Source organism: Bos mutus, chromosome 2 (genome assembly GCF_027580195.1).
Source record: "Bos mutus isolate GX-2022 chromosome 2, NWIPB_WYAK_1.1, whole genome shotgun sequence".
NCBI lineage: Eukaryota > Metazoa > Chordata > Mammalia > Artiodactyla > Bovidae > Bos > Bos mutus.
In genome coordinates this window covers 49,234,827-49,253,989 of record NC_091618.1, presented here as the reverse complement: position 1 = coordinate 49,253,989, position 19,163 = coordinate 49,234,827, and the positions used below count along the sequence as shown (strand labels likewise).

At 37.2% G+C, this 19,163-nt stretch overlaps 1 protein-coding gene across 2 annotated transcripts in view; it reads left to right on the top strand.

The window, feature by feature from the left end:
- PLCL1 (phospholipase C like 1 (inactive)) overlaps window positions 1-19,163 on the top strand; it is a 392,170-nt gene that overhangs the window by 303,860 nt on the left and 69,147 nt on the right. For both annotated transcript variants that reach the window (XM_070388663.1, XM_070388670.1), the window contains 2 exons: window positions 8,046-10,520; window positions 16,274-16,477. In XM_070388663.1, coding sequence (XP_070244764.1) covers window positions 8,046-10,520; window positions 16,274-16,477 — 2,679 coding nt within the window. The remainder of the gene's footprint in view (window positions 1-8,045; window positions 10,521-16,273; window positions 16,478-19,163) is intronic.

Below are 19,163 nucleotides of genomic sequence, written 5' to 3'. Positions count from 1 at the left end.
TAGAATGATCGGACATCTAGAGACATAGGCTTCCAGCCTTTATTGACCTGCAGCCATATCTCCTCACCCATATGGGTTTAATTTCTGTACAAGTGAAAAAATAATTCCAAACAGGTGAATAGTCTTTGATTTAATCTATGTGAATTGATCTGCAATGAAAAGTCAGAGATTTTTAATTAGGTTTATAATTTTGCCTCTTGAATGAATCACAGAGATGAAGGTATATAGAATAAAGTTCAAGAAGAGGTAATTCATCTTTAGTCCACTGTTGTTGAACAAACATCATACATAATCTTTAAAATATATAAATCAGGTTATAGTGTTCTTGAAGTTGTGATCTGGAAAGGATTGTTGTTGTTCAGTTACTAAATCATGTGTGACTTTTTGTGGCACCATGGACTATAGTGCTTGGGTTTCCCAAGTGACGCAGTGGTAAAGAATCTGCCTGCTAATGTAGGACATGCAAGAGACGCAGGTTTGATCCCTGGTTTGGGAAGATCTCCTGCATGGCAACCCACTCCAGTATTCTTGCCTGGAGAATCCCATGGACAGAGGAATGGCGGGCTATCATCTACAGGGTCACAGAGTTGGACACGACTGAACACGCAGCACACATGGACTGGACAGCGTACCAGGTTTCTCTGTCCTTCACTGTCTCCCGGAGTTTCTCAGACTCATATCCATTGAGTCGGCTGAAAAGGATATTTTGGTATTATTTACTGTTATTCTTACCATTTCTTTGAGTTGGTTTCTTCCTAATTTTGTTGAAAATTTCAAACCAAAGCATTTTTAGTCTAGAGATGGTCTACAGAATGGTCTAGAGAGTAAGGAAGCCTCTTTTCTCAAAATGAAACTAATAGAATATGACTCTATAATCTTGCTTCTGCTGCTCCAGTTATTTTAGGAGGCATTATAAAAATGTTAGCCTATTAAAAATCCAGTACTATTGCGGTTGATAAAGTGCTTTGCAGTCTATTAGCAGTTACTATGAGAACATGGCAACAGGGCTTTGGTGTGACTAAACCCACCGATGCCATCTTCTGGGTTCCTGCAGCAAACTCTTACAAGCCGCACAGTTAATGGCCAGGTCTTTCTCGGAATAATGGAGTCACAGGTAGGGTTGTGTTATTTAAGACTTTCCCCATGGCATGAAGTTATAGTGTAGCTCCATGTGAAAGTTGTATTTGTTTTCTTGTAAAATGGCAGTGATTTTAAAAACTATTTTACCTAAGACTTTTATAGATTTTGAACAATTTAAAGCTTAGTTTTTTTCTTGTCCAGTTTTAAATATCTCAATAAATGCCCTAGTGATAAAGATATAATTTAAGTATACTTAATTACTGGTACTTCCTTTTAAATACTGCCTCATCAGCTCTTATGCCACTTCATGGTCTTGGTTCTCAAACATCCTCAATGTTGTTTAAAGCTGTTTTTATTTATTTAAAAGCATTTGTTACATGTTTTGTTTGACTTATTACATTTGATGATGTTGTCATTATTCTACTTACAAATTTCATCAGTTATAAAAGCTATACTTTAAAAGTATGATGGAAAGAGAGCATTTATTCAAGGTGCCATTAGTGTTGGGATTAATACATTTTAAAGAACTAATCACTGGGATGGTGCTAGCACATAGTAAGTAGGTGCTCAGTTAATCTTTGCGAAAATGAGTACTGTATTTTCAACTAATTCATGGAACATGCATAATGAGCATCATATCTATAGAAAAGCCCTAACTGGGTAGAAACCTTGCCATCAGTAGAGCCTGAGATAATCACTTTTACTTAGAGTCATGTCATAATGAATTCTAATGAGTGAATGATGGCAGTGAGATATAGCACAACAGAAAGCTTCCTCTGTTCAACAAAACAAATAAAAGGTACTAAGAACCCACACTGAAATGGACTCTTTCTACATTTTATTCCATCTTTGCCTTTAGAAAATCAACATTTTTGCTTTCAGATTAGGAGAGTCATTTAAGATGTGTCATTAAAAAAATGTATAGAGGATCACTGCCTTCCTATAACTCAGTGCATTTCTTAACACCACCACCACATATACACAGTGGAGTAGTCTTCTTAAAGGGGATGACTTCAGTGCATTTTGTTAAAGGAATCACCTTTTACAAATGAAATGTAACATTAAATACAGACATAAAACTTAATTTGGTGATAGATATGTGCATGCATAACTTCGCATTGCCTTTAGTTGATTCTCTTGAATTATAAGATGGTGTAGAGAATGAACACTTTCTTAATGGATACTAAAATTCAGCTTCTTAGCAACGAGGCTTAGTGAGAACCACGAGGCTGAGCCCGTGGTTCACAGACCTTGGGTCAGACTTCAACCGCTTCTCAGCAGTGTGTCTCAGGACCTCATTGTCCCACACAGTGACATTAGGTGGGTCACAGGGTGCTCATCATAAGGAAGTGATGTCACCTGTTTGTGACTTTGCATTAAGTAGTTTGAGTTTACTGTGAGAAAATAGCTTTGGATATGTTAATGTGAAAAGAATGATGTGATTCTACAGTTGCAATCTTCCTTTATTTGAAACTTGAAGGCAACAGACGTAGCGAGGACACCAGCTTTGCCTCTCGAGTTCTGTGTGAAGAGTTAGGCCTGGTGTAGGGGGCTGGATTTTTTTCTAGACTACTTAACTGCCCGGCATGATTGTGCATTTGGGCATAGGCCCATTGGACAGGACACTCTAGATATAAGTATACATTACATACAATACGTACATAGAATGCATACACTACCCTTGGAATCCATTTCTTAAACTGTCACCAATATAAGCCAATAAAACCAGTAATATGAGGGTAGCCTTCTCTTGACTTATTACTCTCAATCTCTGCCTGCTTTTTCATTCTCATCTGTGGCCACACTGCCCCTCACTTATTGTACTATAGTTATCCTGATCCTCTTTCCCACCGATGGAACTTTGCATCTGCTCTTCTTTCCTGGAACTCTTTGCTTCCAACTGTTTTCAGGTTGCAGTTTGGTTGTCACCCCGTCACCATCCTCACCATTTTGAAGACAACATGAACCATTCTCTTATTAAAGTTACCAGCGAATATCTTAATGACTGAATCCAGTAAGCCATTTTAACATCTTATTTTCCAGACCTGCTCCTTCAAATCTGTTGCTTGCTTTTCTGTGAGACTCATGCTCCTGGTTCTTTTACCCCTTAGCCTGTTTTTTTTTTCTTTTTTGCTTTAGGTCTTCTCCTCTTCCCAGCCTCTTGACCTAGGTGGCCTGTGGTCATCTGAAATCCACCATAACACAAAGTAAACTTACTTCCTCTTCAACTTTACCTCTCCTTGTATTTCCTATGTGTTAACAGTATTTCCATTCACCTTTCATTCAAGCCAGAAACCTAGGAGTCATCCTAGATTGAGTCAAGAACTTCTGATTTTACCTCCTGTTTCTCAATACTTCTCACTTCCCTCCATTCCTTTTGTTAGTGATCTACGTCAGGACATCACATCTCTTTCCTTTAATGCTGTAGTACTCACCTACTGTACCATCTTCAGTTTTGTCTGTATCAAATCCTTCAAGTGCACATCTAAAGTGATCTGTGTAAGATAAAAATGAGACTTTATCAGTTGCTCCAAAAAACTCTTAAATGTGTTGATCCTTAGCATGAAGGATTGTTTGTTGAATGAATAAATGAAGAATGGGACCAGCGTCCATTGTTGGGGCTTATTTGGGTCCTAGATTATATTGTCTACAATCCCTTGAAGGTTTCATGTATCAACTAAACCTTTTCTGAATTTTGCTTGGAAGTTTGTAAAACTGGGATGAATATCATTAGTATGGGATTATAGTTCATAGGTTATCTGTAGGAACAAGAGAGGCTTCCTGTGGTGAAAATAAGGTTTATGTGCCTATATTTTTCTTTGTCTTTTAGTTATAGTCTATTAAATTTTTATTTGGAGACTTTCTTAGGAGAACTATTCAGAAATAAATGTTTTTCCCCCTCTTTTACTAAAAAAGAAAAGTGAATGTCACTTTAGTGTATCTGCATTTATGTAGCTGAATTTCTGTATTATGAAACAAAATTCGAGTAACAGTTTGACAACTGGTGTTTTGATTGCTATTCTTAAAGGTTTTGTAAATTTGTTTTATTTTAATGAAGAACCATCATTCTCTTAACAGCTTACCAAAAAAATGGAAAGAATATGTTGCATTACAATTAGTTGCTTAAATATGCTAATCAGGTCAGAGGTAGGAAAACATGGGTATTTTCCTTTACTCTTAAATTTTTGTACAGTGCTTCAATATGCTCTTTTTTTGTGATAAAATAAACATAACATGTTTACCATTTTAAAATGTACAGTTCTATGGCATTGTGTGCATTCACATTTTTGTACTGCTTTAGTATACTTTTTAAAAATTATTATATGGAAATAATTCATTATTGAGACCCAAAACTGTACTTACATTAAATGAGCAGAGTTCCCTGTGGGGCTTAGCAATGTGCTCTGATGAAAAATGATTTTGTTTGCTGAGTTTTGTTAAGGAACTTGCAGCATATCTGGCCTTATTGGATTCAGAGAGCAAATGCCAATGGGAATTTATGGAAACAGGTTTATTAATTTGATTTATTTAAACATTTTCCCCCCATTTCAGTGTAATAAAACATATTTAAAGAGCTATAAATAATTTATTCTTTTCTGTAATATATGTAATATATATATGTATTTATTTTCTCATTTGGAGGCTTGTAATAACTTTGCATTTTGTCCTTTGTGAGATGACAACCTAACATCATATCTTTTCCACTAGTTCTAAGTTTTAAGCCATTTTAGGTTAAGTTTTATAATTATGTAAAAGTCACAGGTCAAGGCAAGAAATAAGCATTATGAGGCAGATGGATTCTTTTATAGGGTAGATATAAAACATTTATTTCTTGAAGACTTACCTTCCTAGGAGAGAAAATTTTGATATAAGAAGATATCACCATAAAGAAGAGAGGCTTATACGAGAAAGCTTTTCTGATAGCAGTAGTTTTGTTCTCATAAACAAATAATGGCTGAAGCCAAGAGTGGTGCTTAGACTATTGGGAAGAATGGTATAATACCATGTATAGGGTACAGGACCTATAGATGTACATTCAGAGGAACACTGATTTCCCATTTAGGCCTTGTTACAAACTATTATAGGTTTTATAACTCTGTTGACAATCATCTTATTTGGAACATGATATGCTTATATAAAAATAATTTTTAATGTGAAATCTCTCATTACTTAAAGGTCTAGTGAAATGGTAGTTTTGAAAGCTGAGTCACAGTTTAACTTACCATCACAATTCACAGCTTCTCTCAGTATTTTACTTGGTAGCTTAATCCCATCTCAGCAGTACCATTAGGTTCCTGCCTTGAAAGTGAGGGAAAATACAAACATCTGATTTTTCTGAGCATGTGGGCTGTGATGAATTTAAATGTGTTCAAATGTGTTTTAATAGTGCATCTGCGTATAAGCAGCTGAAAATTTATGGTTGTTTTTTATTATAAAAATGAGGAAATTGACCACTGTGGGATAATTAAAAATAACAACTCTATAGAGAAATAGGAGTAAGTTTTTAAATGCCAGAGCACCAAGAGACAATATCTTCTAATCTAAATTGACTAATATATCTTTGTCACTTAAAGATCAGATATATATTTGAGTTAATGAATCATCCTCCCAACATCCCATAACTAAAGCAAATTCTGTTTCCTTTTTCCAGGCAAAGTTTTAGTCAAATGAATAATAAACCATCCTGCCTTTTTCTGAATCACAAGATAGGGAGACTCTTACAGGCAAAAGTGCAATTAAAAGAGATCCTAGAGAAGAGATTCTATCATGTTTTAAAAGAATGCCAGTGAAGGAAATAGCCTAGACTACTTTGGCTACACTTTTCAATGTTTAAAATAGTAATATCATATGGTTGTTTTTAAACATTTTCATTTTATCATTGAAGATTTGTTTTAAATGCTCATAGATCAGGAGTGGATCAACTTCCGGATAACCACCAATATCCTGGTTGGTGCATAATGACAGTCCTACGGAGACCAGATATATGAGGAAATGTTCCTCTCCCTTCAAAAAGGTTAACTTTACAAAAAATATTCATGAACATTTTCTCTTTTGAGTCTTACAATAATGCTTTATCATACTTAATGATCATTAGTTCCTACTTAAAAGCAGAAATTAAGATTCAGAGAGCCTAAGTCACTTACCCAAGGTCACTAGTGAATGGAATAAAACCAACTTGAGACTAGTCATTTTTGCCCTAAGGACTGTACCTTTGGCTCTCTATACTTCACTGCCTCTTTGATATGCTTTATAAAATTGGCCACTATAAACATGCACGAAGGTCCTTTTGGGAAATTTGTTCCTGGGAAAATTGTCTGAATTGATAATGTGATTGGGAGCATTATTAATTTGAGTCTTTGGTCGGAACAGAAGAACCTCAAAAATTAGTGAAGTCATTCATATTTCTGTTTGGTTCTAAGCAGTATCTGTTAACAGCCTTATACTGAAATGTAGGTCTGAATCTCATAATGTTCATTTATTTTTATTTCTTTTTGAAGTATAGTTGATGTATAATGTTGTCTTAGTTTCTGGTGTACAGCAAATGATTCAGATACATATATAAACACATAATATATATTCTTTTTCATAGTGATTTATTATAGGAGTTTGAATATAGTTCCCTATGCTATACAGTAGGATCTTTTTGTTTATCTATTTTATATATAGTAGTTTGTATCTTCTAATCCCCAAATTCTAATTTATCCCTCCCCATCCCCTTAATCCTTTGGTAACCGGAAGTTGGTTTTCTGTCTGTGAGTCTGTTTCTGTTTTGTAAGTAAGTTCATTTGTATTGGGCTTCCCTTGTGGCTCAACTGGTAAAGTATCCACCTGCAATGCAGGAGACCTGGGTTCGATCCCTGGGTTGGGATGATCCCCTGGAGAAGGGAATGGCTACCCACTCCAGTATTCTGGCCTGGAGAATTCCATGGACTATATAGTCCATGGGGTCACAAAGAGTCAGACATGACTGAACCACTTTCACTTCACACTTCATTTGTATCATATTTTAGATTTCACATATAAGTGATATCATATGGTATTTGTCTTTTCTTTCTGACTTAACTTCACTTAGTATGATAATCTCTAGGTCTACGCATGTTGCTACAAATGGCATTATTTTATTAATACTGAGTAGTATTCCAGTGTATATATTTATATATACCAACTCTTCTTTATCCATTCCTCTGTCTATGGACACGTGGGTTACTACTCTATCTTGGCTGTTGTAAATGATGCTACTCTGACCATTGGGGCGCATGTATCATTTTGAATTATAGTTTTCTTTGGATATATACCCAGGAGTGGGATTGCCAAATCATATAGCAATTCTATCATAATGTTCATTTAAATCATTTACTCTATTATAATGTTATTGAAAGATTGCTCAAGTGAGAGTTATTGTTTACTGTTCATTCTGAATCTGACTTTCAAGATGCCTTTATTCTTTAAAATAGTTTGAGGAAAAAAATGTGATTTTTTTTTGTTGTTGTTAAGCTATATTGTAAGGACTTTTTGATGTAATGTATGGTAAGGTAAAAAATTTTTTATTTGAACTAATTTTAAGTATAAAAATTAAACTGTAACAAAGTGTAAATGAAGACAACTTTTTAAGGAAATTTAGCTTTATTTGTTTCATATATCTGTAGGGACTGAGCAAGGTTATTTAAGTACCAACAAGTAGAGGATCTTAGGAAATCTGCTTTAACGAACAAATAAGAGTGATTTGTAGTTAATTTCATTTCAAAGAACACACAGACATTGAAAAAATGGGTTTTTCCTGAACCTAATATACACAATTTTGGGGGAAATTTCTTCTTTCTGAAACAATACAAAAGTAAAGTTTAGGCTAGCTTTTGTCCAAATAATCATAATATCTGAATGGAATCTGAGGCGTTCATAGAGTGTTACCGAATTTGTTTATTTTGTAAAGTAAATTGATTCATTATTTTCAAATTGTTTTACAGGATCCTGCAAACCAAAAATGTGGTGGAAGAAAGAAAACCGTGTCTTTCAGCAGCATGCCGTCGGAAAAGAAAATCAGCAGCGCAAGCGACTGCATCACTTTCATGCAGGCTGGCTGTGAACTGAAGAAAGTGCGGCCGAATTCGCGCATTTACAACCGGTTCTTCACTCTGGACACAGACCTGCAGGCTCTTCGCTGGGAACCTTCCAAGAAAGACCTCGAGAAAGCTAAGCTTGATATTTCTGCCATAAAAGAGATCCGACTGGGGAAAAACACGGAAACATTTAGAAACAATGGCCTTGCTGATCAGATTTGTGAGGATTGTGCCTTTTCCATACTCCACGGGGAAAACTACGAGTCTCTGGACTTAGTGGCCAATTCAGCGGACGTAGCAAACATCTGGGTGTCAGGATTGCGGTATCTGGTTTCTCGAAGTAAGCAACCCCTCGATTTTATGGAGGGCAACCAGAACACACCAAGGTTCATGTGGTTGAAGACAGTGTTTGAAGCAGCAGATATCGATGGGAATGGGATTATGTTGGAAGACACCTCTGTAGAGTTAATAAAACAACTCAACCCTACCCTGAAGGAGTCCAAGATTAGGCTAAAATTTAAAGAAATCCAGAAGAGCAAAGAAAAACTGACAACTCGAGTGACGGAAGAGGAGTTTTGCGAAGCTTTTTGTGAACTTTGCACCAGGCCGGAAGTGTATTTCTTACTTGTGCAGATATCAAAAAACAAAGAATACTTGGATGCCAATGATCTCATGCTTTTTTTGGAAGCTGAGCAAGGAGTCACCCATATCACTGAGGACATGTGCTTAGACATTATTCGGAGATATGAACTTTCTGAAGAAGGACGTCAGAAAGGGTTTCTTGCAATTGATGGCTTTACCCAGTATTTGTTGTCATCAGAATGTAACATTTTTGATCCTGAACAAAGTAAGGTTGCCCAAGACATGACCCAGCCTTTATCTCACTATTACATCAATGCCTCTCACAACACCTATCTCATTGAAGACCAGTTCAGAGGACCAGCTGATATTAATGGGTATGTTAGAGCTTTGAAAATGGGCTGTCGCAGCATTGAACTTGATGTAAATGATGGCTCAGACAACGAACCGATCCTTTGTAATCGAAACAACATGACAACACACCTTTCCTTTCGAAGTGTCATAGAGGTGATAAATAAATTTGCCTTTGTGGCTTCTGAATACCCACTCATTCTTTGTTTGGGGAATCACTGCTCCCTACCACAGCAGAAGGTAATGGTCCAGCAGATGAAAAAGGTCTTTGGCAGTAAACTCTATACTGAAGCACCTTTGCTGTCAGAATCCTACCTCCCATCACCAGAAAAATTAAAAAGAATGATCATTGTGAAAGGAAAGAAATTGCCTTCTGATACAGATGTTTTAGAAGGAGAAGTTACAGATGAAGATGAAGAAGCCGAAATGTCTCGAAGGATGTCAGTAGATTACAATGGTGAGCAGAAACAGATCTTGCTGTGTAGGGAGCTCTCTGACTTGGTATCTATCTGTAAATCTGTTCAGTACAGGGATTTTGAATTATCTATGAAAAGCCAAAACTATTGGGAAATTTGTTCATTTAGTGAAACAGAGGCCAGCCGAATTGCAAATGAATACCCAGAGGATTTTGTAAATTATAATAAGAAGTTCTTATCACGAATCTATCCAAGCGCCATGAGAATTGATTCCAGTAACCTGAATCCACAGGACTTTTGGAATTGTGGCTGTCAGATTGTGGCAATGAATTTTCAGACTCCAGGTCCAATGATGGACCTCCACACTGGCTGGTTTCTTCAGAATGGAGGCTGTGGTTACGTTCTAAGGCCGTCCATCATGCGAGATGAAGTTTCTTACTTCAGTGCAAACACAAAGGGCATTGTACCTGGGGTGTCTCCTCTAGTGCTTCATATTAAGATTATCAGTGGTCAGAACTTCCCAAAGCCCAAGGGAGCTTGTGCCAAAGGGGATGTCATAGATCCCTATGTGTGTATAGAGATACATGGAATTCCAGCGGACTGTTCAGAACAAAGAACTAAAACTGTACAACAAAACAGTGATAATCCTATTTTTGATGAGACATTTGAGTTTCAAGTGAACCTGCCTGAACTGGCCATGATCCGTTTTGTGGTTCTGGATGATGACTACATTGGGGATGAGTTTATAGGGCAATATACAATACCGTTTGAATGCTTGCAGCCTGGATATCGGCATGTTCCCCTCCGTTCCTTTGTGGGTGACATCATGGAGCATGTAACTCTTTTTGTCCACATAGCAATAACTAATAGAAGTGGAGGAGGAAAACCACAGAAGCGCAGCCTTTCAGTGAGAATGGGGAAGAAAGTTCGGGAGTGTACCATGCTCAGGAATATTGGTCTTAAAAACATAGATGACATCTTTAAGGTAGCTGTTCATCCCTTACGAGAAGCCATAGATATGAGAGAAAATATGCAGGTAGGAAATGTCCCATACTGTTCTTCCCTACCCCTCCTTCTTCTGATCTTTCTCTCACCAGTGAACGTTGAACATTGTGTTTTTACTAATGATCTGATTCCTCAAAAAATTATCACAGAGGGTGTATAAACCCATGTACTCTGAATTAAGTTCAGTATTGCCTGTGATAAAACATATATTTAAAAAAAACCTTTCTTGGAGTATAGTTGATTTACAATGTTGTTTTAGATTCAGATGTATAGCAAAGTGAATCAGTTATAAATATATGTATATCTATTCTTTTTTAGATCCTTTTTGTACATAGGCCATCAAAGAGTATCGAGTAGAGTTCCCTGTGCTATTTAGTAGGTTGTTATTAGTTATCTATTTTATATATAGTAGTATGTAGTCAATTCCAATCTTCCAATTTAGCTCTCCCCTCTTACTCCACCCTGTAACCATAAGTTTTTTTTTCCTACATTTGTAACTCTGCAAAACAGATATGTTTTATGTTTCTAATTGTGAATGCTTTGTTAAACCTGGTCTGAACTAAATCAACTAATAGAGAATCAATGTAGCAAAATGTTTTATATATACACTAAATGTCCTTGCTGCTGCTACTAAGTTGCTTCAGTGGTGTCCAACTCTGTGCGACCCCATAGACGGCAGCCCACCAGGCTCCCCTGTCCCTGGGATTCTCCAGGCAACAACACTGGAGTGGGTTGCCATTTCCTCCTCCAATGGATGAAAGTGAAAAGTGAAAGTGAAGTCGCTCAGTCGTGTCCAACTCTTAGCAACCCAATGGACTGCAGCCCACCAGGCTCCTCTGTCCATGGGACTCTCCAGGCAAGAGTACTGGAGTGGGGTGCCATTGCCTTCTCCACTAAATGTCCTTAGTACACAGTAAATTGATATATGGGAATATGTATTTGAAACAATGAAAAAAATATATAAAATAGTATATGTGCATGTAATATACAAAATTTTATATATACAGACACATGCATACTAATTATAAGTATATATAAAAATATTTACAGATAAGAACATAGAAGGTATTTAAAGCCATATAAAACATGTAATGCCTGTTATTATTTTTTAGTTGTTTAAGTGTACAATAATAATAAATTATCTTCCATGAAACAAGTAAAAAACTAATAAAATTCAACAACACTAGTCGTCTCTTAGTGTTGTGCCTTAATTGAAAGGACATGGATTCTGGATTAAATTCTATCACTGTGTGATTTTTGAGCAAATTATTTAGGATATATGGTCGTCAGTTTTTTCCTCATAAGATGAGAAAAATAGTAATAATTACATCATAGGATTATTATGAGAGTTAAATTAGAGAGAATGTAAATTACCCAGTCTCATCATATAGAAATTCAATTAAGTTTTCTTGCCTTCATTAATACTTATAATCAGAGATGGCTGAAAACTTTTTCTTTAATACTATTTAGTATACTTATTCTAGGCTCATGTTACTGAGAAACAATCAAACAACAAATGCTTAATAAGTTCCTACAGGGTACAAGGAGGTCTTGTTTGGCAGAAGCGTCAGCAGTCTGTGTATGAGAACAAAACAGGAGAGGAATATTTTTCAATGCAGTTTATTTTATCCTTTAGTTAACATTTTAATAGTAACCACCAGAAATCCCTACATTCAAAATAGAAAACAAGCTTGAAGAGGTTAAGTAATTTTCCCAATATTGCATTTAATAAATGGGAATGTTGAGCTTTAAATACATAATTAGCCACCCCCAAAACCCAATAATCATTCATGATTCTCAGTCACCTAATGTGGAACAGCACACCATGACTTGGTGAAAACTTTATTTTTATATTATTTCACAGAGAAATTCTGGAATGGGCTTAAAATCAATTTTAAATTGCTATAATGGAAAATACTATATTACATACAAATACTTAGATTGTAAACTTATGATAGGCAGTGGGTTGCCTTAACCACTATTATAAAAGTAGGTTCCAAATATTAACGTTATCTATTGCATAGGAACCTGGAATGTCAGGTCCATGAATCAAGGCAAATTGGAAGTGGTCAAACAAGAGATGGCAAGAGTGAATGTCGACATTCTAGGAATCAGCAAACTGAAATGGACTGGAATGGGTGAATTTAACTCAGATGACCATTATATCTACTATGGCGGGCAGGAATCCCTCAGAAGAAATGGAGTGGCCATCATGGTCAACAAAAGAGTCTGAAATGCAGTACTTGGATGCAATCTCAAAAAAGACAGAATGATCTTGGTTCGTTTCCAAGGCAAACCATTCAATATCACAGTAATCCAAGTCTATGCCCCAACCAGTAACGCTGAAGAAGCTGAAGTTGAACGGTTCTATGAAGACCTACAAGGCCTTTTAGAACTAACACCCAAAAAAGATGTCCTCTTCATTATAGGGGACTGGAATGCAGAAGTAGGAAGTCAAGAAATACCTGGAGTAACAGGCAAATTTGGCCCTGGAATACGGAATGAAGCAGGGCAAAGACTAATAGAGTTTTGCCAAGAAAATGCACTGGTCATAACAAACACCCTCTTCCAACAACATAAGAGAAGACTCTATAATTGGACATCACCAGATGGTCAACACCAAAATCAGACTGATTATATTCTTTGCAGCCAAAGATGGAGAAGTGCTATACAGTCAGCAAAAACAAGAGCAGGAGCTGACTGTGGCTCAGACCATGAACTCCTTATTGCCAAATTCAGACTGAAATTGAAGAAAGTGGGGAAAACCACTAGACCATTCAGGTATGACCTAAATCAAATCCCTTATGATTATACAGTGGAAGTGAGAAATAGATTTAAGGGCCTAGATCTGATAGATAGAGTGCCTGATGAACTATGGAATGAGGTTCGTGACATTGTACAGGAGACAGGGATCAAGACCATTCCCATGGAAAAGAAATGCAAAAAAGCAAAATGGCTGTCTGGGGAGGCCTTACTTACAAATAGCTGTGAAAAGAAGAGAAGCAAAAAGCAAAGGAGAAAAGGAAAGATATGAACATCTGAATGCAGAGTTCCAAAGAATAGCCAGAAGAGATAAGAAAGCCTTCTTCAGCAATCAATGCAAAGAAATAGAGGAAAACAACAGAATGGGAAAGACTAGAGATCTCTTCAAGAAAATTAGAGATACCAAAGGAACATTCCATGCAAAGATGAGCTCGATAAAGGACAGAAATGGTATGGACCTAACAGAAGCAGAAGATATTAAGAAGAGGTGGCAAGAATACACAGAAGAACTGTACAAAAAAGATCTTCATGACCCAGATAATCACGATGGTGTGATCACTGACCTAGAGCCAGACATCCTAGAATGTGAAGTCAAGTGGGCCTTAGAAAGCATCACTACGAACAAAGCTAGTGGAGGTGATGGAATTCGAGAAGAGCTATTCCAAATCCTGAAAGATGATGCTGTGAAAGTGCTGCACTCCATATGCCAGCAAATGTGGAAAACTCAGCAGTGGCCACAGGACTGGAAAAGGTCAGTTTTCATTCCAATCCCAAAGAAAGGCAATGCCAAAGAATGCTCAAACTCCTGGACAATTGCACTCATCTCACACGCTAGTAAAGTAATGCTCAAATTCTCTAAGCCAGGCTTCAGCAATATGTGAACCGTGAACTTCCTGATGTTCAAGCTGGTTTTAGAAAAGGCAGAGGAACCAGAGACCAAATTGCCAACATCCGCTGGATCATGGAAAAAGCAAGAGAGTTCCAGAAAAGCATCTATTTCTCTTTATTGACTATGCCAAAGCCTTTGACTGTGTGGATCACAATAAACTGGAAAATTCTGAAAGAGATGGGAATACCAGACCACCTGATCTGCCTCTTGAGAAATGTATATGCAGGTCAGGAAGTAACAGTTAGAACTGGACATGGAACAACAGACTGTTTCCAAATAGGAAAAGGAGTTCGTCAAGGCTGTATATTGTCACCCTGTTTATTTAACTTACATGTAGAGTACGTCATGAGAAACGCTGGACTGGAAGAAACACAAGCTGGAATCAAGATTGCCGGGAGAAATACCAATAACCTCAGATATGCAGATGACACCACCCTTATGGCAGAAAGTGAAGAGGAACTAAAAAGCCTCTTGATGAAGGTGAAAGTGGAGAGTGAAAAAGTTGGCTTAAAGCTCAGCATTCAGAAAACGAAGATCATGGCATCCGGTCCCATCACTTCATGGGACATAGATGGGGAAACAGTGGAAACAGTGTCAGACTTTATTTTTCTGGGCTCCAAAATCAGTACAGATGGTGACTGCAGCCATGAAATTAAAAGACGCCTACTCCTTGGAAGGAAAGTTATGACCAACCTAGATAGCATATTGTAAAGCAGAGACATTACTTTGCCAACAAAGGTTCGTCTAGTCAAGGCTATGGTTTTTCCTATGGTCATGTGTGGATGTGAGAGTTGGACTGTGAAGCAGGCTGAGTGCCGAAGAATTGATGCTTTTGAACTGTGGTGTTGGAGAAGACTCTTGAGAGTCCCTTGGACTGCAAGGAGATCCAACCAGTCCATTCTGAAGGAGATCAGCCCTGGGATTTCTTGGGAAGGAATGATGCTGAAGGTGAAACTCCAGTACTTTGGCCACCTCATGCGAAGAGTTGACTCATTGGAAAAGACTCTGATGCTGGGAGGGATTGGGGGCAAGAGGAGAAGGGGACGATAGAGGATGAGATGGCTGGATGGCATCACTGACTGGATGGACGTGAGTCTGAGTGAACTCCGGGAGTTGGGTGATGGACAGGGAGGCCTGGCGTGCTGCGATTCATGGGGTCGCAAAGAGTCAGATACGACTGAGCGACTGATGATCTAGCTTTTTCTGACATAATTCTGCAACCGTTATAACCCCCTGTGTTAGATTAGTTATAAGTCATTTCTACACTTAACTTTATATATTTGAAGTAGATTTTATACAGTTCCATATAATTCTTGAAATATCTCCTTTACATGTATTATATGTTTAAAATACATATTAAGGAGATTTGGCTATGGATAAATTTTTTTCTGTTAGCATAACTTATCTCATTTCAACATAAGGGGTTATTTAGAGCCTAATTAGTATAAAAATGAATGCCATCATTGTCACTAAATTCATGAGGCATGCTAGGTTAGGTATTGTTCATTGTTAATAGGCATAGTTGCTATTTCAAATATTCTTTGAAAAGCCTGTCACATGGACAATTGTAGCTTTACATAAAGTGTGTTTTATGCACGTCTGTCAGGTGCGTTTCTGATGGAGTGACAAAGGGATACCATTGATGGTTATGTGAAAAGAGGGTGATGAGCAGCAGCAGCCTGCTACCTTGTGGGAAAAATCTCAAAGGAGATGCACTCCAGTGTACAGTCAGTGACATGCTTTTGTGATCATCATGATGTGGATTTAATAATATATTCATGATCAGTCAGTGTTAACTTGTATGCATTGTCCAGAATATTTCAGATATTCCAGAATATTCCAAAGCCCTGCTTTGAGAGGTACTGTGTAACCTTAGGTCATAATCTCCTTTGCTTTGTGGCATATTTGTAGCAGTTGTTAAAAGTTGGTTAAAGATGAAATGTAATTGTTAATTAGCTCTACGTGTTATCTCCATGTATATTATAGTATTTTGGGTTGGTTATAATCCGGTTTGCTTCAAATTACATATGTATTTAAGGGTATACTTCTAATGAATGTACTTTTGTGTACTGGAAGTGCTCAGGGTGGTGTCCTATGGTCAGAAGTGTAATTCTATGTTTTCTCCCACACAGAATGCCATAGTGTCTGTTAAGGAATTGTGTGGACTTCCTCCAATTGCCAGTCTGAAGCAGTGCCTGTTGACCCTGTCTTCTCGGCTCATCACCAGTGACAATACTCCCTCCGTCTCTCTTGTGATGAAAGACAACTTTCCTTATCTAGAGCCTCTGGGGGCAATTCCAGATATGCAGAAAAAGATGCTAGCTGCTTATGATCTGGTAGGAAATTGTTACTCTCTGTTTCTTGTCTGTGTGGGAGGAAATCATATTGCAGGACCTCTTTTATGAAACTTCAGTAAGTAACACAGAATGACTGCCTTTAAAACCTTGACTGGGGGTGCCAGGCAGAAGTGGCCCACTCAGCTCCACCTAAGCCCTAGTGGAGACCTCTGAGACAAAGCTTTGAACCCAGAGCTCCACGGATTAAAACTGGAAAATCTCTGCTTTAGCAAAGAATACATTTTGCCTAAGACCTCAAAAGTATACACAATTTCTCATTATCTAAATAACTTTAGCCTGCAATATAACCATTTAATCACATGCCTAGAGGAAGTAAAATTATGCCTCAGTACTGCCTTATGATGGTTGAGACAAAATAATTCTCTGGAATTTATATTTCTAGGCTAATACTATTATCTGATTTTTCTGAATATATAATGGAATTTAAGTATCAAGTAAATTTAAGAATAATGATATTTTTGCAAATCCTAACTCCATAATAAAATTAAGACCAAATGAAAAGTTGGGAAAATTTGTCACATGTGCACCAGATGAAGTGTAAATAATCTTAAAATAGAAAGAGCATTTAAAAATCAATAAGAAAAAAAATGAGAAAAAAAATCTTGTATCAGCCCAGGTTAAGTTCAGCTTCTCGAAACTAAAAATGCAAACCAATCATGCTTTAACAGTATAGTCTCTCACATAAAAGTCTCACAGCCATTCATGGTGACACTTCTATAAAATTCTTAGGAATCTAGGCTCCCTCTAGTTTTCTGTTCCACCGTCTCTAGACCATCCTCAGGGTCCAAATGGCTGTTGAAGCTCCAGCCATAATACCTGCATTCCAACCATCAGGAATGATGAAGAGGAAAAAGAGGGCACTATTCTTTCCCTTTAAGGACATGAAAAAATGTGCATCACATTTTATTTTATCAACCTGGAGTTGACACATAGACACATATACCTGCAAAGAAGAATGGGAAATAACTTTATTTTGTGTATTTTTTAATTTTTAAAAAAATTATTTAATTACCTTATTTATGACTAGACCGGGTCTTCATTGCAGGGTGTGCTTTTCTCTAGTTCCAGCGTGCAGGGGCTACTCTCTAGCTGCACTGTGTAGGCTACTCATTGTGATGGCTTTTCTTGTTGCATAGCAACAAGGGTGCATGGGCTTCAGTAGTTGCGGCACTTGGGCTTAGTAGTTGTGGCTCCTCGGCTCTAGAGCATAGGTTCAATAGGTGTGGTGCCTGGGCTCAATTGCTCTGCAGCATGTGGGATCTTCTTGAATCAGGGATTGAACCTGATGTCTCCTGAATTGGCAGGAGATTTTTTTTTTTACCAGTGAGCCACCAGGGAAGCCCAGAAATATTTCTATTTTAAAGGGCTATGTGCTCAACTAAAAATCATTTCTTCTGTTACTAAAAAATAGAGAATGGATGTTAGGGGACAACAAGTAGTCTTTGCTTCAGAGGTGAACAGGCAATTTATGTATCTCCTCTCCCTCAAAAATAATGAAAATTTAAAAACATGCTATGCTGTGTGCTAAGTTGTGTCCGACTCTGCGACCTTATGGACTGTAGCCCATCAGGCTCTTCTGTCTATGGGGAGAATAGGCAAGAATATTCCAGGCAAGAATATTGGAGTGAGTTGCCATGCCCTCCTCCAGGGGATCTCCCCTACCAGGGATCGAACTGAAGCTCTTATGTCTCCTGCATTGGCAGGCAGATTCATTACCACTAGTGCCACCTGGGAAGCCCCCAAAACATGTTTAACCTTAAAAAAAGTTTTAAATTTAAGATATTAAAGAAATGTAATGAGATACTTCCCCTCTCCATCAAATTGGCAACTTTTTTCTTTTTAAAATAGTACCTCTTAAGTACATGAATACTGTCATCCATCTACCTCTAGTGGGAAAATAAATTGGTAAATTTGGAGGGGATTTGGCAATATAATTTAAAATGATTATCCTATTTGATCCATATATTTCATATCCAGGGATTTACTCTAAACCAATAGATGTGTACATAAACATCTGTGGTTAATAATGTCAACATAGAGGGATAAGTGGGGCTTCCCTTGCGGCTCAGCTGATAAAGAATCTGCCTGCAATGAGGGAGACCTGGGTTCAATCCCTGGGTTGGGAAGATCCCCTGGAGAAGGAAGAGGCTACCCACTCCAGTATTCTGGCCTGGAGAATTCCATGGACCATATAGTCCATGGGGTCGCAAAGAGTCGGACGTGATTGAATGACTTTCACTTCACTTCAGAGGGATAAGTTAACTAAAATATAGTAAGCCGTATTATGGACTTCCTTAAAACCATTAAAATTGTGTTAGAAGAATATTTGATGATGTGAAGAACTCCTCATAGTATGTTTTGTGAGAGAGTCTGGTTGCAAAAAAAATATACACTATAGCATTTAAATTGTATTTGTATGTATATGCATCTAAAATGTTAGCAGGGTATTAATATATTTAGCAAAACCAATACAATTATGTGAAGTTTAAAAATAAAATAAAATTTAAAAAAAAGATACAAAAAAAAATAGTGATTATTTTTAAATAAGGAAAGTGAGTTTTATTTTCTTGCACATGCTTTTCTGTGTTTTTTTCTGTATTTACCAAACTCTTAACAATGAACCTGACTAATTTTCATAATTGAATAAAAATAGGTGTTAAGAAAA